Raw genomic sequence first — 18,097 nt, forward strand, 5'->3', positions numbered from 1 at the left:
GGCCCCTACACCACCCTGCCTTGCTCATGGCAAATGCTAAACATTTTTCCTTGAATAAACAGCCAGTGGAAAATGTCTCCCCAATAGATGTGGCCAAATTGATGATAAACCCAAGTGCTGATCTGGCTGTAACATCTCCAGGGCTCCCCTTCTGAAGGCTAACTATAATGTGGAATTGCTTTCCTTTATTGATCCAGCAAAGTGCTATTAAAAAAAATAATAATAACAACAACAACAAAAAACACAGAATGGAATGTAGAAACTCTCCTCTAATTAGCTCAAAGGAAGTCTCTGAGAAGACTACAAGTCCCTACTTTATTTAGAATTAGGTATAATAGACAACTATAAATGTATCTGTCTACTCAATGAGCAGCAGTCCATTAAAATTTCTAAAGCAGCCATTCATGGAAAAAAAAAGAAAAAGCTATGTGTGGTGATTCTGCTTTGGAAACACACCCAGAGAACATGTTATACTTGCAAAGACACACTTCCAGAAGTGATGACATGCTAAGCTTTTAAATGTTAAACTTATCTTTTCCCAAAACACTGGTTGACTCTTAACTATCTGTCATCTCCACTAAGGCAGGCAGAAAAAATTATTTTTATATAGTACAGACCATTGCAGTGGCAACCTATTCCCAACTAAATAATAAAACTAGCTACCTTTTACTCAGAGCAACACTGGCATTGTCTGATTATGTATTGTTGCCTCCCTCTCAAATGAATTATTTGCAAGAAATAGTAAAGTCACATGCAGAATTATCCACGCACTGACTCAAATGCACACACCTTCTCCCACCCTCCAAAAACAGGCCTTATTGGTACATTTTTACTCTAACAAGCATGAATAAGAGGCAAGCTCTTTTTTAACCCCAAATTTTCACCATGATATCCATGGAATATTCTTAGCATTCTCTCTAGTACCACTGTATAGGCAGAGACTCCAAATTCAGTAGAGAAAGAAGCTGTACAACAAAAGTAAAAAGGAAAGGCTTATAATAATATCAGGATATGAGTACCAGCACCACACTTTTTTATCATTATTATTTTAAAAAAGGTTCTGAGTTAATTATCTTCTAAATAAATGGGGTTCATTATAAACTATTTACTGTTCTGAAATCCTTCCATACAGTAGACTTGGGAATATAGTATCATTAAGTTTTCTAGTTAAAAAAAAAAAAAGAAATGAAAAAGGATATAGAAAACATACTTCAAGGCCTCATGTCCTTACTCTAAAAAAATGTTTTAAAAAAAAGTGGGGGAGGTAATAGGAGCTTTCTAATCAGGGCAGGAAAGAGGGTGAGTGGGGAACCCATCTCCAGATAGTTTTTTGAGCTTCTTTTCAAAGCAGCTGTACTGCTGAGGAATCGAAAGAGGAGGAGGGATAAAAGTAAACACGGCGACTGCTTGGACAGTAAAGAGATTCTCTCACTACATGGGAGAAAAAGAGGATCCAGATCGTCAGGAAATGAAGGGGGGCCTATGTGAGCAGTATATCCAGTTAAATGAAATTTTAAGAGATACGCTTCAGCTACTGTTGTATTTAAGTGTCAGATGTGTACAAGTCATCTTGCACATCTGTACTTCATTGCTCAATTTTTAACTCCTCATTTATTGTTCTCAATTTGGAGCTTTTGCTTGCAAACTGATGCAGGAGGTAGATTTTGCATTTTGTAACAGAATTATTTAAATTGGGAAAGTTTTATTGGTTCAAGAAATGCTATCTTTCAGCTCTATGCCCCAAACCAAGAGGTTTTTCCTAATTAAAAAAAAGAGAGAGAGAGTAAAATAGTCCTTGCTACAAGATTGCATAATTTTTTTTAAAAAATCCTAACTTTTCAAAACTTGGCAGCAAAAGGGTAGACCCAAAATAAATTTTCTAAAATGAACAGAATCACTTTAATGTTACTTTTGAGCAGTATTATGAAGCAATGACATTACTGCTTCGGGTCACTTACCATATTGGCTTCTACTCATACATGGGAATTTGAAAACATCAGTTTTTGTTAATCCTTCTCCAATGTTCTTCTTCCACTCTCAAATGATCTCCGATCTTAAGTATTGAACCAAAACTTTTTGCAAAACTCCTTAATCATTTGTCTTCCTTAAATGCCATTCAAAATGAACCATCTAAAATATCTTCCAGTATTCATCATTCATTACGTTGTCATATTTCTGTTTCTTATTACTTTCCAGATAGGAATGTATTCAATATCAGTCTCTAAACTACGCAGCATCCTATCCTTGTCTATTGCACTGGCTGCCTATAACCACAATGAGCTCTTTAAAGAAAATATCAGAGGAATGTGGATGAACCAGGGAGGAAGAATCCATTTACTTTATTTTTAACAGTCTTATATATCAAGAAGAAAAATCTTATCTAGGCAAAAGAAGGAGATAACAGGAGTACCAATAACAAATAAGGGCCAGGTTTGATGACAGACTAGTTGCAAGATACTGAGCAACTTGCTCAACCTCTAAGCTTACATTTCTCTTCTATAAAATGGAAAAAAATCACACTATCACATTCACGGACAGGGTGGATTAGGGGGGATAAAGCATACAGCTCAGGAGCCAGCCCACAGAAAGAACATTTTCTTCACTGCCATCATTATCAACAAAAGTGTTCTGTCCTAAAATCCTTGTAGACTCTTAAAGTCTCCATATATCTTGGATTAACAAGCTACTCCCAGTACTTGCCATTCAACTTATTGTGCTTTTTTTTTCTTTACAGAATGGCAAGCAACTAGCCCCTGGTCCCTCTCCTACATTTAAAACACTGTCCATACTCTCTTCTACACTCCAAGTAATCTATTTCTCACTTCTCTCTTCAAACCGAGGTGTGTTTGCACAAGAGCTTTGTGTGGGACTGTGCTGTGTGCCTGGCGATGTGTTTCCTACCGACAACAATGCACAATGGTAATGTTCTAAAGTTCCTCCCACCTTGTAAACTGTCCTCCCTGGTGCCACCCCCTGTGTCAGGTGTGAAATTGTTAAAGTCACAGATCCCTGCTTCGAATGCTGACAGGAGATAACTGCTGGCATGGTTCATTAACTCAGAGCTCGGTTCAGAAAAATCTTTACCAAGATTTTTGGCAACGTGCCATTTGCAGGGTACACCAATGGGAAGCAATTTAGCCAGGGAAGCAGGTCAGTGAAAAGATCATTTCAATATACTGTGATAAGCAATATGATTTTTTTAATCCTATAAGGAACACAGAATAAGACCACAAAACATGCTGGGCCTGAGGGTGGGGAAGAAGGGAAAACAGATGTCAGGAAAGCTTCCTGGAGGGAGAGCCATCTGAGCCAGACCAGTGAAAGCTGAGGAGGGGCCATCAGGGTGTTCCGCTGTGTGTAGTTGGGCGACACAAGAGTGAAATTTACCACTCAGGGAGTGGTGGAGATAAAGCGAAGCCAAATCACAGAGGACCTTGTATAGTGTACTGAGAGTTTGGACTTTATCCTGCAGGTAATGCAAAGTCGCTGGAGGGTTTAACCAGGTTAGTGACCTGCTCAGATCCGCCTTAATAACTTCAGATTGTTTTGTGTTAGAGGGAACCTTTAAAATCATAGAAGCCACCTCCTTTTTGTTGTATAATGAATAGATGCCTTCAGAGAGGCTAAATATACCCACAGCGCACAGCTGAATTTAGGACATGGATCTCCTGCTCTTTCAGCAAGTTCTTCTTTCCACTTTCCTGCATTACCTCCCAAATGCTAGGACTTAAATCTCCCAGGGAATGGTGTGAAACTAAGCCACTTTAAGTCTAGCTCTCCTCCTAAACACTTTACAAAAATAACATATTCCATCGTCTCTGATCCTGTCTCCATAGGGCCTTAAAAGTATGGATGTATATGCTTTTTCTTTGTCATTATTTAACAGAGATTTCCCTGCCATTTAGTCTCAGTTCAAGCTTTTCTGTCTTAGATCTTACTCTGAATTAGGCCCAAAATTACTTCACCCATTTCTGGGCTGGTAAATTATTCACTAAGGAAAGAGAATCAAAGAGTCAGTCAAGAAACCTCTAGAAAGGCTCTAGAAACAGCCTTTCAAATATATGTTAGAAAACAGGAGCTGTTTTCTCTCTTCCACAAGTGGTTTGAACAAGTTAGCACTCCATCAAAAGGAACATAACAGTTTAATGTTCTGTCAAAGAATGGAATGCTTGTTTACCTGAAGTAATGGACTGATAAAAGTAACTTGAGTCTGTTTTGACTGATAAAAAACTTACTCGAAGATTAACCTGGACGATCAAGCCTTTAAATTCTAACAAGGAAACAAAACCTGGACTCATAATGGAAACATTTCCAAATGTTTCCAAACTCTTGGTCATTTACACTTATTTAAAAACTTGTAAAAAACTTATTTTTACACTTATTTAAAAACTTGTAAAAAACCTATTTTAAAATACTTAGCAAAAAAAAAAAAGGCTCTGAATGCTAAAAAATATGTTTGTTCTTAAAAGCAACTAACATTTCAGAGGTTTTCTGGGTTAGGACTAAGCCCTTTGTACATACTACCTCATTTAATCCTCACAACCACGGGACATTAGATACTACTATAAACCTCATTTTACAAATGAGAAAATCAAAATGTTACAGGAATTAAGTTACTCAAAGTCATACAGATTCAAGAGGTGGGTCCAGGTCTATGAAAAATCTCCAAAGCTGTTAATGATATTATACAAACAGAGTCTGAGGCTTATTTTGGGAGACATTAATAAAAACAAAGCTTTCACACATTTGGAGTGTTTAAATTCTTTATCACTCAAGTCTTAGAATAATATGACCCTAAGCATTTCAATGGCATGATGGTACAGCGTACAGAGCACAGCTCTATTAATTACTTCCTGTGATTCTCACAACTCTGTGAGGTGGTCAAGACATGTGCCAGCATCCTTAGTTACAAGGGGGATGCTGGCCTAGGTCCATATCCTTTACTCATCTCAGTGCACAGTTTCATTTCCCGTAATCCCACTTTGCTCTTCAATGACAGTGAGTTTTAAATTATTACAGTCACCATATAAATGCAATAAACTGGCGCTGAGTAGGCAGGCTAATGCACATGCAGCCACTCACTGGCATAGTCCAGTCCCTAAAGATGAGAGAGGCCACATATTGAACATTTGTTTGGGGGCAGGTAATTTCCATATATTATCTTACTAAATCCTGTGTTCTTCCAACTATGTACAATTACCCCATCATACTTATGAGGCATTGAGGTTTAGAGAAAAGAAAGTGAGTAGGGTAAATCGAGTTAGGTACACGAGAAAGAAACATGCTCTTATTCTTAATCCCAATCCTGTGAGTATGAGCCCACTTGTAAATAGGCCCTTTTGAAGATGATATTTTTAGTTAAGGTGTGGCCAACTGAACCAGGATGGGTCTTAATGATATTACGGGAAGCCCTGAAAAGAGAAAACCATGGCAGAAGTGAAAAAGAAGTCAGTGCAACCCAGAAGAGAAAGGAGAGGGTACCCAGAAGAGAAAGGACATACAGAAAAGAAAGGAGAGGACACACAGAAGAGAAAGGACACACAGAAGAGAAAGGAGAGGACACCCAGAAGAGAAAGGACACACAGAAGAGAAAGGAGAGGACACACAGAAGAGAAATGAGAGGACACACAGAAGAGAAAGGACACACAGAAGAGAAAGGAGAGGACACCCAGAAGAGAAAGGACATACAGAAGAGAAAGGACACACAGAAGAGAAAGGAGAGGACACACAGAAGAGAAATGAGAGGACACACAGAAGAGAAAGGACACACAGAAGAGAAAGGAGAGGACACACAGAAGAGAAAGGAGAGGACACACAGAAGAGAAAGGACACACAGAAGAGAAAGGAGAGGACACACAGAAGAGAAATGAGAGGACACACAGAAGAGAAAGGACACACAGAAGAGAAAGGAGAGGACACACAGAAGAGAAAGGACACACAGAAGAGAAAGGAGAGGACATACAGAAGAGAAAGGACACACAGAAGAGAAAGGAGAGGACACACAGAAGAGAAAGGACACACAGAAGAAAAAGGAGAGGACATGAACACGTGAGTGGAAAGCCAAGGTCTGCCAAGCCACCCAGAGCACAGTCAACCCCAGGAGGAAGCAAGACTTCCAGACTCTGGAAAAGTGAGACAATAAATTCCCTTTGTTAAAGCCAACCCAGTGTGTGGCATTTGCCACAGCAGCCATGAAACTAAGACAGTGAATGATATGCATATGATCTTAGCGACTAATAGGACTAGGGCATAAGCCCCAATTTGTCCAACTTCAAAGCATAAGCTCCTTCTAGTGTCTATATGAGGCCAATGAGTCAAACACTTTGCTCAAACATAAGTTAACACTTAACAGTGCAGCAGGAGAACATATGTTAATTTTGAAAACTATTTTTTATGATAGTACCATTCTGCAGGTGTCACTCACGGACCAAGTATACAACATATTATTTCTAGGTTAAAAAAGGAGAGGAAGGGAGGGAGGGAGGGAGAGAGGAAGCAGGGAATTTGCAAGGTATTGTTCTTTCGTTTTACAGCCGAGACTTTGATGAATTAAAGTTTGATAATTTGTCCATGATCCCATGGCAAACCAGAGTCAAGAACTATGGGTAAAACCTATGTGCTTTTGACACAAAAGCCATGTGCTTTCCATTCCCCTTTGACAAATGGCTATATGACTGTCAATGCTGAAAAATGACTTATCCCAGATAATGAAACATAGGGAATCATTCACCAGTTCAAAATGGGAAGGACTTATGCTCTGTTCCCCCAATTCCAGGTAAAGCAGAGAAGTTAAGAATGAGGGCTCTGGATCGAATCCACCTGGTTCATAAGGTGGCTCCACTGTATCAGCTTGTGAACTTGTGCACTTGATAGAAGGAAGCATCTCTGCTCTAGGCAAAGTAACTTGAAATTCTATTCTACACATTTGGCTTTTTTTTTTCTTTCAATTTTGCCAAGTAGAGAGTGAAAACAATCACATTAATAAGACTAAGGTGTATTTGAGACCTAGAATTATTCGGACAAATTGCTTCCCCTTTCCCTTCACTCTGGAAATGGAAACTTTGCAATCAAAGTCAGATTTTAAAGGAAAGAGTCATTACCAGCGATAAGTGTTACCATTTGTTTAAAGCTAAGAACAACAGTAAATGTCTATGCAGTGCTTCCTATGTGCCAGGAGCTGGGCTAAATGCTTTTCATGAATTAATTTAAATAATCTTCATGAACACTCTATGAGCAAGTTACCATTATTTTCCTGCTCGGAAGATGGGAAAACTGAGGCTCAGAGAATAACATGCTTAGCCAACCAAAGCAGGCCAGGCTGTGTGAATGCAGAGTTCCTTCAGTTAACCATACCTCTGTTTTGCAGACTGCTTTACCTCTGCTCAGATCGTGTCCTGACCTTTTAGCTCCACTTTTACTTCCAATGAACTGCTGATGACTCGTCACACAGTGATGCAGCTAACAAAAGTGCACTGATAGTCATTTCTTTAAAAATTTATAACATTAACGCAGAAAATGCAGTTGGATTGATAAGGAATTACAAAGCAAAGGTCACAATGTAAATGGCCTAATAGCTTTAAAGTGGACTAAGCCTAAAGACATTATTGTTTAATAGTTTCCTGAAATAATCACAGCCACACTGCCTTCAAAATAAACATGGAATGAGGGTCATAGTAAATCGACAGAATCTCTGCAGCATCTTTCTCCAAGAAATTATTTGGCAACACAATTTAAAAATATATATATTTTTTAACATGGGTAGGCACCGGGAATCGAACCCAGGTCCTCTGGCATGGCAGGTGACCATTCTTGCGTGCTGAGTCACCGTGGCCCGCCCTAAAAATATTTTAAAAGCTACCTTCTGCCTACAAAAGTACCATTTTATCTGAAAGGCACCAAGTTTTCAGCAGTTATTCTTAACTCCACAAAGGAAAATAGTATCTTTACCGGTTATAATGAGGTAAGCTTGAGATTTCCATTTTTTGGCTAAGGAGATAGGAGGCTGGGAGAGGTGGTCCTGGAGTTCAGGCACCCTGGCTGGTGGGGATGTCTCTCAACCATGTTATCCACCCTTCTGAGCAGAACCGAGGAGGTGGGGACAAAAGCAACCTGTCACTTACCCAGACACCCAGATAAGACACAGCTTTGCCTGCTCTCAGTCTCCAAGTTTGAGATAAAAACCCATCACTCTCCACATACATATTCCAAAATGTTAAAAGAAAACACAAATGACACTGAAGACTATTTGTCTTGGTTGTATGTATGCATGCAGGTCTAAATAGGGTGCATAATTTTGCATTGGTTAAGAGCCTTCTGGTATTTAGAGCCTTTGGAATTAGACTTGACTTCCAATCCAAGTTCTCCCACTTCCTTGCTTTTTTTGTTTAATCATAGGCAAATTTTCTTAATCTCTCTGAACTTTAGTTTCCTTATTTATTAAAACAAATGGTGTTGACAATAATATCCCTTCCAAACATTTTTGTTAGAATCAAGTGAGATTTGCACATTATGTGTTGGTGTTTTATCCATGCTGAGTAAATCAACAGATATAATCCAGTGTATTATTTCCTTATTCAACAAGCCAGTGTTTCTCTTCTTAAGCAGTTTGTCTTTTGTATATATATATATATATATTTTTTTTTTACATGGGCAGGTACCAGGAACTGAACCCAGGTCTCTGGCATGGCAGGTGAGAACTCTGCCACTGAGCCACCATGGCCTACCCTTTTGTTCTATTTTATACAACTGTTTCCTTTCACAGGAAAGAGAATGGTAAGAGATAAAATTGGGGAAAAAAAAGATATTTTTTTTGTACTTAAAAGTGTTAAAGAAGGTAGATAATATATCAATAAGGGAGTTAGACTACTGGTCTGTAAATATTATTTTAATTCATTGTTTCATGCACACCCCACAGTTAAAGCCAGGAACCACCAACACAAATTTACTTCTAACAGCATAAGGGTTTATTGTTAGGTTCTGTGATTTGCTACTGTAGCATAGAAGGAAATGATTGTCTACAAGATTCCAATCACTGTACAATTAGTGATTGGATACACATATTATCTCATTCAGTCTTCACACTAATACTACTACTAATTATATGCCCATTTTAAAGATTGCAAAAAACTTACTGAGGGTCATACAGCTAGTATGTGGCAGAACCAATACCATATTTGAGCAATAACTGAGTCTAACACTTTCTATTTCCTCACCTGGCTCCCACTTTCACTTGGTAAACATTGTTGCATATTCACTAAAAGTTAAATTAAATACGAACAAAGTAACCTTTGCGATCATTGACCAAACGCGGTGTAAAATAGACTGAATACAGTAGTTAAAAGTTTGCCTTCCATTAAAAAAGAAAGAAAATCTTGCTAAAAATGTTTCAGTGCCTAACAAACTGAATCAGGCATTCTTTCTGTAACATTCAGCATGTTTTTATTAAGCAACTATTATGAGCCAATTGGTAGACACTGGAATCATAAATTTTTTGTTGTCCAAATTTTATTACAAGCAGCTCTTTTAAATACCTAAGTTGTATTTTCTTTTAATTCAATGTTCCTGAAAAGGTATACTGTGAAGGTTTTCATAAGACACATAAAGCACTGTGCTTGTGCCAGCTGAATCTCATTTGGTGTTAATCTTGGCAATGAATACTTGGAATTGGCAAGGGAAAGACCTTAGTTTCCTCATCTGTGAAATGGGGTGTAAAAAAATAAAAATAATAATAGTACCCACCTCCCAGAAGACAATCTATGAATTAATTAATTTGGAACTGTTCCTACTAAGGGGCTCTTGGCATGCTCCATTATCCAGGTGGTTTGATTTCAAAAAGCAATAATGGAAGCTATTTAGAATTGACTACACATTTAAAATGCCAAACGTGACACATTTTGGAGTAAATTTCATTCCTACAAACTGAATCATTTGTTTGACACCTGCAGAAGTGCAAACAATAATTGGTCAAATCAGCTATGGGTTTAAGAGTCTAACTGAAGTAAGAAATTAAGTCTTAAATGGAAAAAAAAAAAGAGAGAGGCCCTCCATTTTCTAGATATCGCTAAGGTATAGAATTCTATGGATACAGTATATTATCAACTAACATGTACTAAAGTTTTAAAAACCCTTCCCTGGTCAGGGGTTAATAATAAGAAATAAAATCTGTTATTTGTTACAAAAGCCAAAGGAGTAATTACATATTCCTCATCTTGTTGATCTGTGTTTTTCTAGATAGAATTTCATCTCAATATTTAAAACATTATGCTAATAGCCTCCTTTTCATTTTTTATTAATGTCTTCTGTCCCTTTATCATCCCTGTATTTCAGCCTAATTTTGAGACCACCTGGAAGCCAAAAGTATCCACTATCCCCCTGTACTGTGACAATTTATCTTTTTAACAAACAGCAGAACGACACATGTATGAAGGTCAGCTCTCTGCAAACAATTCACCAAAGATCTATGGGTAGTGACAGGAATACAGCAGCTTTCTAAAATCTTCAGAGCTCCAAACCAAAGCAAACACAAAGGTTTTGGCTCTTCATCAAAAAATGGAAATCCCTAATGTGCTATTTCAGAAGCATTAAAATGTAGGTTTACACAGAACTATAAATAATGATGTGCGACTGCTGATGTCTGTTTTGCAATCGTTGAGTTTTCTAGATCATGTTAGAAACCATTTTATATGAAAACATTGTTTCCTTTCCCTCCTGAGCAGCCCCCACCCCCCTATCTAAAGCTCTGAGCTGAATATAAACTTGTAAAGGCCAGTACATATAGACGACACATTCCAAGAGGGTGCCAAGGGCTTTTATAACACAACCACACATTCTCTGTAACACTCTTCCTGGAAGCCGAAGAATCAGTGTGTTTCCACAAAGCAGCTTTCACAAGGCCATGAGAATGGAACCCCAAGTAAACAGTGGAAAACTCAGCACAGTAGGTCCCCAAGAGTTTCCTTCACTGTAGACAACCACTCTTAAATATTAAATTGTGACATTCAGAGAAAAGCTGGTTTTATGCCACGCAAACACTCCCATTTAGAAGAAACAAGCCAATTATGAGATTCAATTCAATTCAACCCTGGAGTTTAGTAAACCCACCTAAAAGGAAAGCTTGTTTGCTTCAGGGATTTTATGTCAAGGTAAAAAAGAGAAAAAGAGTTCCAAGTACCCACCAGCTTTGCTCAGAAAATGAACCTCTGCTTCTGAACGGGCAACAGAGAATGTGTGCTAGGCCAACACAAGGACACCCCACCCCCACCCCCTGCCGTGTGCTCTCTCTCCTCAGCTGGGACACAATTATGCAGTTGGAATGCCCTTTACCCCAAGGTGAAAGAAGCTTGCTTTTTAAGTGAGCCCCTAGTGATGGCTCTACTCCTGTGTTTTCAGGCCCTTTTGCACGGTCACTGCAGAGAGCGAAGGCATTCTCTGCAAGGCTACTGGCAGATTTTTGAGCTTCTATCTGTGAACCCGGAACACAGAGAAGTCAAACTAATTGCCCGCTCCCCTTACCCACCCATTAAGACCACGTTCTAATCAACAGCCCCTAGTTAAGTGCTGAAATGAGGCCCACATCCAGATAAACGAATGATAGCTATTTCCAGTGTTGTAATCATCTGGAGTGTTGCTTCAGTTCTAAATTTTCTTCTCGAGGGGAGCTCACTAGACTCCGCCAGGACTTAGAGGAGAGGAGCACTGTCATCATCGCCATGCCCCTATTTTCTGAGGAAGTCTGCTGTCTCTTGTTTGGGGACAGGATGGAGGGGAGGCTGTAGATCCAGCTGATCTTCGAAAACTCTCAATGTCAAGGGGGAAAGGATTGCTGTGGCTTCTGACTTCTCAGGAAAATCTGCTGGTTGCTCCCCGGGCCTGCCCCAGCTCTCAGCTGATTTCGGTCCTAGAGGACTGAAGGACAGGAGGTAGGCAAGTTTTGTTCTAGACCTGCCAACAGCCAGGGCGAGGAAGGACGAGGCAAAGTACCGTCCACAGGAACTGTCTTTCCCTGAAGCAGAAAAGCTGCTCCCTTTTCCCCACTCTGTGGCTCCAGCTGCAGGCCTCTCCTCAGGATTATTAACTCTTGGGCGAGATTCAGAGATACAGAGGCTCAGTGACTTGCCCAAGGTCACGGGCCTGGAGGCAATGCCAAGTGTAGGACAGGGTCCTCTGCTTCTCCCCGCTAATGCTCCTTCTCCTACATTATCGGATACCTCACTGTTCGCTCTCCCCATTTCCACTCCATCCGCATAGACACTGGAGACTGCAGGGGCAAAGAAAAAAACAGGCAAACACAAGGGATGTTCAACATTACCTTTTGTGAGCTTATCTACTCCAACTGTCTGACTGCTTTATGACTCTTCCTTACTTACAGAACTTAAAGAAGAGAAGAGAGAGAGTAAATCTCCTCTTAAACTGTGGATACAGTAAAACTGGAAAGTGTATCAAGTAGTAGGTGAAATGGCGAAAAGCAGAACAGGCTAAATTTAAATCTCCTTCATTTCTCCCCATTGGCTGGTTCACAATCATGAAACGATGGTTATAATCTGTATTCACACCGAAGCAATGGCTACATGAATCCCAGAACCGAAGGAAGCTGAAATGTCATCTGGTTCAAACCTCTATTTTACTAACACCTTAGAAATAAGGAATTTTAGAACTGGAAGGCACTTCGAAATCACCTAATCTTACCTTCTCATTTTATAGTTGAACAAACTGAGATTCAGAGAGGTTCAAGCAACTTCCCAAAGTCATACAAATTAGTATCCAGGTTAAAAAAGAACTCCATCTCCAGAAAAATAGTAAAATGTAGCCACAAGCACAACAAGCAAGAAATAAAGAGCCGGTATTTGTTTAGATGACACAGACTGTGATTTTAAAATACGAATCCATGAGGCCTAATTATAAGAAAATTCCCATCTTCCCCAGCCCCTTACACACACCTCCTTTTTTTTTCTGGACAGAAGGAGACAGGTAGAAATGAGAGAATGACAATGCTCTGAAACTCCCAGCCCCTTGTAAGCATTTTTAGTATAGTCATAATTAAGGGAAAGGGCAAAAACGTCTTGCTGCATCTACAAATCAGCCAGGCTACAGCCAATGGTTTCTATGAAACCAAGTCTATCCAAAACAACCCTGAAAACAGCATATACTACAGAAGCATCCTGGTGTTCCATCAATGTGATTTATAAATTGGTCTGACTGCACAGGTGACTAAGACCAAAACCAGCGTCTCCTGCAGCTGCTCGTGATTCGTGAATTAGAACAGAAAGATAAAAGATCACTCCTGAGATGTTTACATCCCGCACTACCCTAACTTAAAACAGAAAGCATTAAGGTAATCCAGAAAAGAAAAAAAACAAAAAACTCTCCCAAACTTGCATAATGAAAAAAAAAAAAAAAGTCACTGCATGTTGCCTGGTAAAGACAACAAGGAAACCCTGCCAAAATGGATGCATGGCCTCACTGGGAACAGCAAGTGCAAAGAGCAGCAGGAATAGGAGGCTGACCAAGTCTCTTTAGCCTAAAATAAAATAAAACCTCAATGTCATACAAGAAGACCTTAGAAAGTGAGCAAGTGTAAATACGGAGCTGAATCAGTGATAATATTTCTATTTTCAATCTCGCTTTTCTAGTTCTCTCGTTCACTTCTGCTTTTAAAAGAAAAGCCTTAAAAGAATTTAACATCTCTCATGCCCACATATTGCTTTTGTTTTCACACTTTCTGGGTTTGATGTGTGTTAATCACGTCTATAAACAGACATCAGCCTATAAAAGGAGGCAATGAATGACAGATTCAGATTTAGGAAAACTTAGGTCTCTGTACTTGGCTTGTTAAGCATCATTTACCTGCAACAACCAGCTTTTCTTTGGCTTGTAAAAGTTAGCCTGGCAGGCAACTGTTTTTTTAAGGGACAGTAACTACAGTAAGGTAAAGCGCTGTATTAGGATAATGGCATATATAAAATCCTGTTTAATCTTTACAACACCACGTGAGAAAAATCTTTACAACTATTTTGTAATTATGGTACAGGTTATAAAACAAAAAGCCCAAGAAGTCTTCACCATTTTCCTAAGGTCATTTATCTTATAAGTGGTAAAACAGGAATTAGAAATTAGGTCTTCAGAGTACAACGTTTTACAGGCTAGAATCTAGGATCCTTCCACTACATCTTATGAACTTCTCAAACAAGAAATGGAAATGGCTTTATTACCTGGGATTCACAGAAACATGCAAAAAAAAAAAAAAAAAAAACACCCAACACTCAGACAAGATATTGGAGCAGGGATTTTTTTTTTAATGTTATTATGATACTGCAAAAATTTCAATCACCAATCATAGGAACATATGTGACTGGCAATTTGCTGTCTTCAAATCAGCAGTTAAACATAAATAAAACAGCAATTTTATTGGATTGGCCCAGGCCTTCTGATTTATATATGGTTATTTTCCATGTTTTATATTAAATACAATTGACTTAGTACTTGGGCTTTAAAGCCTTGGCAGAATGTATGAATTGAACACTACATGAATTAGAAATATACAAAGCACACATTTCAAACTGAATGATTTTAAAGATGAGAATTTTTTGCTCTTTTCATGAATATGTTAAGTTTTTCTAAAAGTGAACTTGTATCATTATACACAACATACACAGACAAAAAAAGGGAAATTTTCTTCAGAATAGCAAAAACTAACAAGCATTCTATTTTCATCTCTGAGAACTGTATTTCTGAAACTGACAGTTGTGAAAACTCACAAACCATCTCAAAACTAAAATGTAAGTACAACAGCATTGATGGACATGGCCCTGGGCCCATTAAACCGATGGCACTTTAAGCCAAGTCTTAGTGTTGCAAAATATGTTGTCCCAATCATTTAACATATCAGTGTGTCAGAGTTGTTTAAAAAATGTTTATACATTGAAAAATGTATAAAAAATATGAAAAAAACGTATAAAAAATGTTATACATTGAAAGAGATGTTCTTTCTAAGCAAGAGCCACAAATTCATTTGGAAACTGCGAAACCACACATCAATAAAATCTAATCAAACAGAAACCTGAGAAATGCAAAACATTCATTTCTATAGACTTATGAGAACATTTATTGTTACAATTGCTCCTTGTGACTATTGCCTCCGTTATTATTTTACAAACACTTAAGTTCATCACATGTGCTACATAAATGAAAGAATGATTCATCAAACCCTAAGTGGTTGTTGATGGAATTTTCACACCTATTTAGCTTGAGTGAAAGGCCAAAATGTTTAGTGCCACTATGATTTCTAGAGAGCTGAGTAATTCAAGTTAGTCTTTTTTTTTTTTTTTTAATCAAAGTCTGTTTCTGTACCTTGTCTAAGGGAGTAGGAACTGGTTGCCTTATAACAGAACTCAGGAAGTGATACAATCTTTATAAACGACTATTTCAACTGCTTGAATATTAGTAGGTGTCCTCTCTGAACATGGCTAACATTAGATTCACAAGAACATCTGATTCCACTTCTCAGTGTCTGATTCTCTTGTCCTCCTCTCAATCAATGCACTGTTGGCACAGAAAATATCTTTGTAATTTTGGATTAGAACATTTGGCAATATGAAAGAGAATCTAACTTCCCTCCCATTTCCACTATTTTATTGATTCTGTGCTTTTTTCCAGAGTTCCCGTCTTCAGCGTCAGGAATGTGGAATTGCTAGGAGTATCCTTAAAGGAAACCTTGAAGGTCATTAGATCTCAGGCAATGAATGCCTTCATTCAACAAGGGCACTGCCCTCCTCAGCCTGCAAGCCCTTTAACATCAGCAAGTTCCCTCAAAGGGCTTGCACTTTAACTTGGTCGGAGCAGGTCACATTTCTAAAATGCTTAGCTGTCTCAAATGCCCCTGGCCGGCAGCACTGAGTTACGAATGCGGTAGCATTTCAGGCTAGGATTGACCTCTTTCTAGTTTTCAATGGAATTATTCCATGTAATCTGATTTACACAGCCACTTAAAGTGAGAAAGGAGATTACAGAGCTCACATTTGTTTTGCAAAGCAAGGGTGAGAGGACCATCAGTCCTACTGACTCTGAAAGTGACTTGATAGCACCTCGCCCCCTTTGGAGTGTTGGACATTAACCTGCTCTGTCTCCAGTGTTCTTGTTTAAATAGGACGTTTGGGGCTGTTCCTGAACAAGAAGGTAATGCCGCCTCCACCTGGACCTCCCTACTACCATTCACGTGAGCAGATGCTACTATAACAAGGAATAGGCTCCCATGTCCTGCTTGTTATTCCACAGCAAAAGCAGAAGCTTATACAAATAAAGTAATTACATTAGAACTTTTCTTTTGATGCAAGAAAATTTGACATTTGCATTTCAGCAGCACCCTGTGGAGAGCCCAGGTGGGGTGTTCAGTGCTCAGCCTAAAAAAAAAAAAAAAAAACCAAAATATGTGCAAGAGAGAAGATACAAGCTCTGCTTCTCTTGGTCTGAGACTGTTCCTCTAGAGACTTCACAAACCTCTTTTTGCCTGCTTTTCCACACCAGTGGGTAGGACTCCATTTTTCTTATTTGCTTGGAACAGGTACATTTTCCCGCCTAGTCATCTATTTAAAATATTATGCTAAGCGGATCATTTAATAAAGGATTTTCTGCACAGACACCTTCATTTTAGACTGACAATTTGCACCACACCCCCAGTTTCCTTTTTTTTCCTCACCACTTCCACCCCTTCCACATTTCAGGAATTGCAATCTCCGATGGAACCTCTGGGGGGTAAAAGGGCAGTCTTACCCAACCCTAGTAAGATGCACAGAGCACTTTCCCAGGGGTAAGTGAGAAGAGGTAAGCACTCCGAAGGGTGAAATAGGCTGTGGATGGGGGTGCTGCGTGGCCCCTTCCAAACGATCACAGGATATGTGCTTCAAGGAAAAAAAAATGTAATTGCATCCCTGGGCTGTTTTTTTTTCCCCCCTAGGTTTTTATATACAAACGCACAGTTTAGTAGCACTGGGAACGATCTCAGCAACTATCATCAGGGGTCCCCATTTTTAGGAAACTTTTTTTATTTTGTAAGGGAAGAAGGTGGATGCAAAGTGGAGGTTTCACCCCATCTACAGCTCTCTGGTGAGCTGACCCAGAGCTTCACACCTGGCTACCTCCGCGAGCAGTCAAGTTTTCCCGGTCGGGTGGGGTGGGTCTCCCGTCCCGCCGACGGCTGCAGCTTTGGAGCTTTGGACTCGCGACGCTCCAGTGGCTGCACCCGCGTCCACCTGGGGGTACTGCACAAATCCGCGTGGGGGAGCGTGCGACTGTGGGGCCAATGGGGACCTGTTTCATAATCTTCCGGAATCCACGGGAAAATGTCTCCCGTGCAAAAGCATGCCTTCCCGGGATAACCTGAACTCCTCTGCCAAGGAGCCGATCCTTCCATTTTACAGGAACTGAGGTTTCCGATTGACAACTCCAAACTTAACCTCGGCCGCTCCTAACTTGACACTGACTCCCTCTCATCACTTACACTCCGCCCCTCCTTGGTCTCCCCCGGCCGGGGGGCTCGGCTCCCACGCCACGCCCGCCTTCCCTGGACCCCCTTGGTCCGCACGGCCCGGCACACCCGGACTACCCTCCCGGACGCGGCTTCCCTAGGGCTCCGGGCGCGATTTTTCTCGGAGAGCCGGCAAGCTCCCGGGCGTGTCCTACTCACTTGTGTCTTCTTCATAAGGAAAGGCAGCACTGCGATCCAGCCCAGGCAGCGGTGTGGCGGTTCCGTTTAGCTGTTCTGGAGCTCCAGCATATTGCACGGGCAGCGGTGGCAGATAGTCCACGCATTGGGTAGCCCGAGCACAGCGCCCTCTCCGCGGCCCGCGCCTGCAGCGGCTCTCCCAGTCCCGGCGCGAGCGGCGAGCGAAGCCCGGGCCCGCGTGCGGCCGGCGCGGTTATATAGCTCCCTCCCGCCTGCTCCGGACACGCCTACTTCCCTTCCGGAGCCCTGCGGGGACGAGTCCGAGGCCGGGGCGCGGGAGGAGACCGAGCAGGGGGCACCAGAGCACGGTGAACGTCCGAGAAGTTGGGCAGATGAGGCCAAACGCTTCTCCTCGCCGGGAACCCCGGGGCGCGCACAGGC

General features: G+C 40.4%; 1 protein-coding gene across 2 annotated transcripts in view; it reads right to left on the reverse strand.

Moving 5' to 3' along the window:
* KITLG (KIT ligand) overlaps positions 1 to 17,889 on the reverse strand; it is an 82,944-nt gene extending 65,055 nt beyond the window's left edge. For both annotated transcript variants that reach the window (XM_077111563.1, XM_077111562.1), the window contains exon 1: positions 17,678 to 17,889. In XM_077111563.1, the coding sequence (XP_076967678.1) occupies positions 17,678 to 17,692 (15 nt within the window). In that variant the 5' untranslated portion in view covers positions 17,693 to 17,889. The remainder of the gene's footprint in view (positions 1 to 17,677) is intronic.
* Between the last annotated feature and the right edge of the window lie 208 nt (positions 17,890 to 18,097).

The sequence above is a fragment of the Tamandua tetradactyla genome, chromosome 7, assembly GCF_023851605.1.
Source record: "Tamandua tetradactyla isolate mTamTet1 chromosome 7, mTamTet1.pri, whole genome shotgun sequence".
NCBI classification, from domain to species: Eukaryota; Metazoa; Chordata; class Mammalia; order Pilosa; family Myrmecophagidae; genus Tamandua; species Tamandua tetradactyla.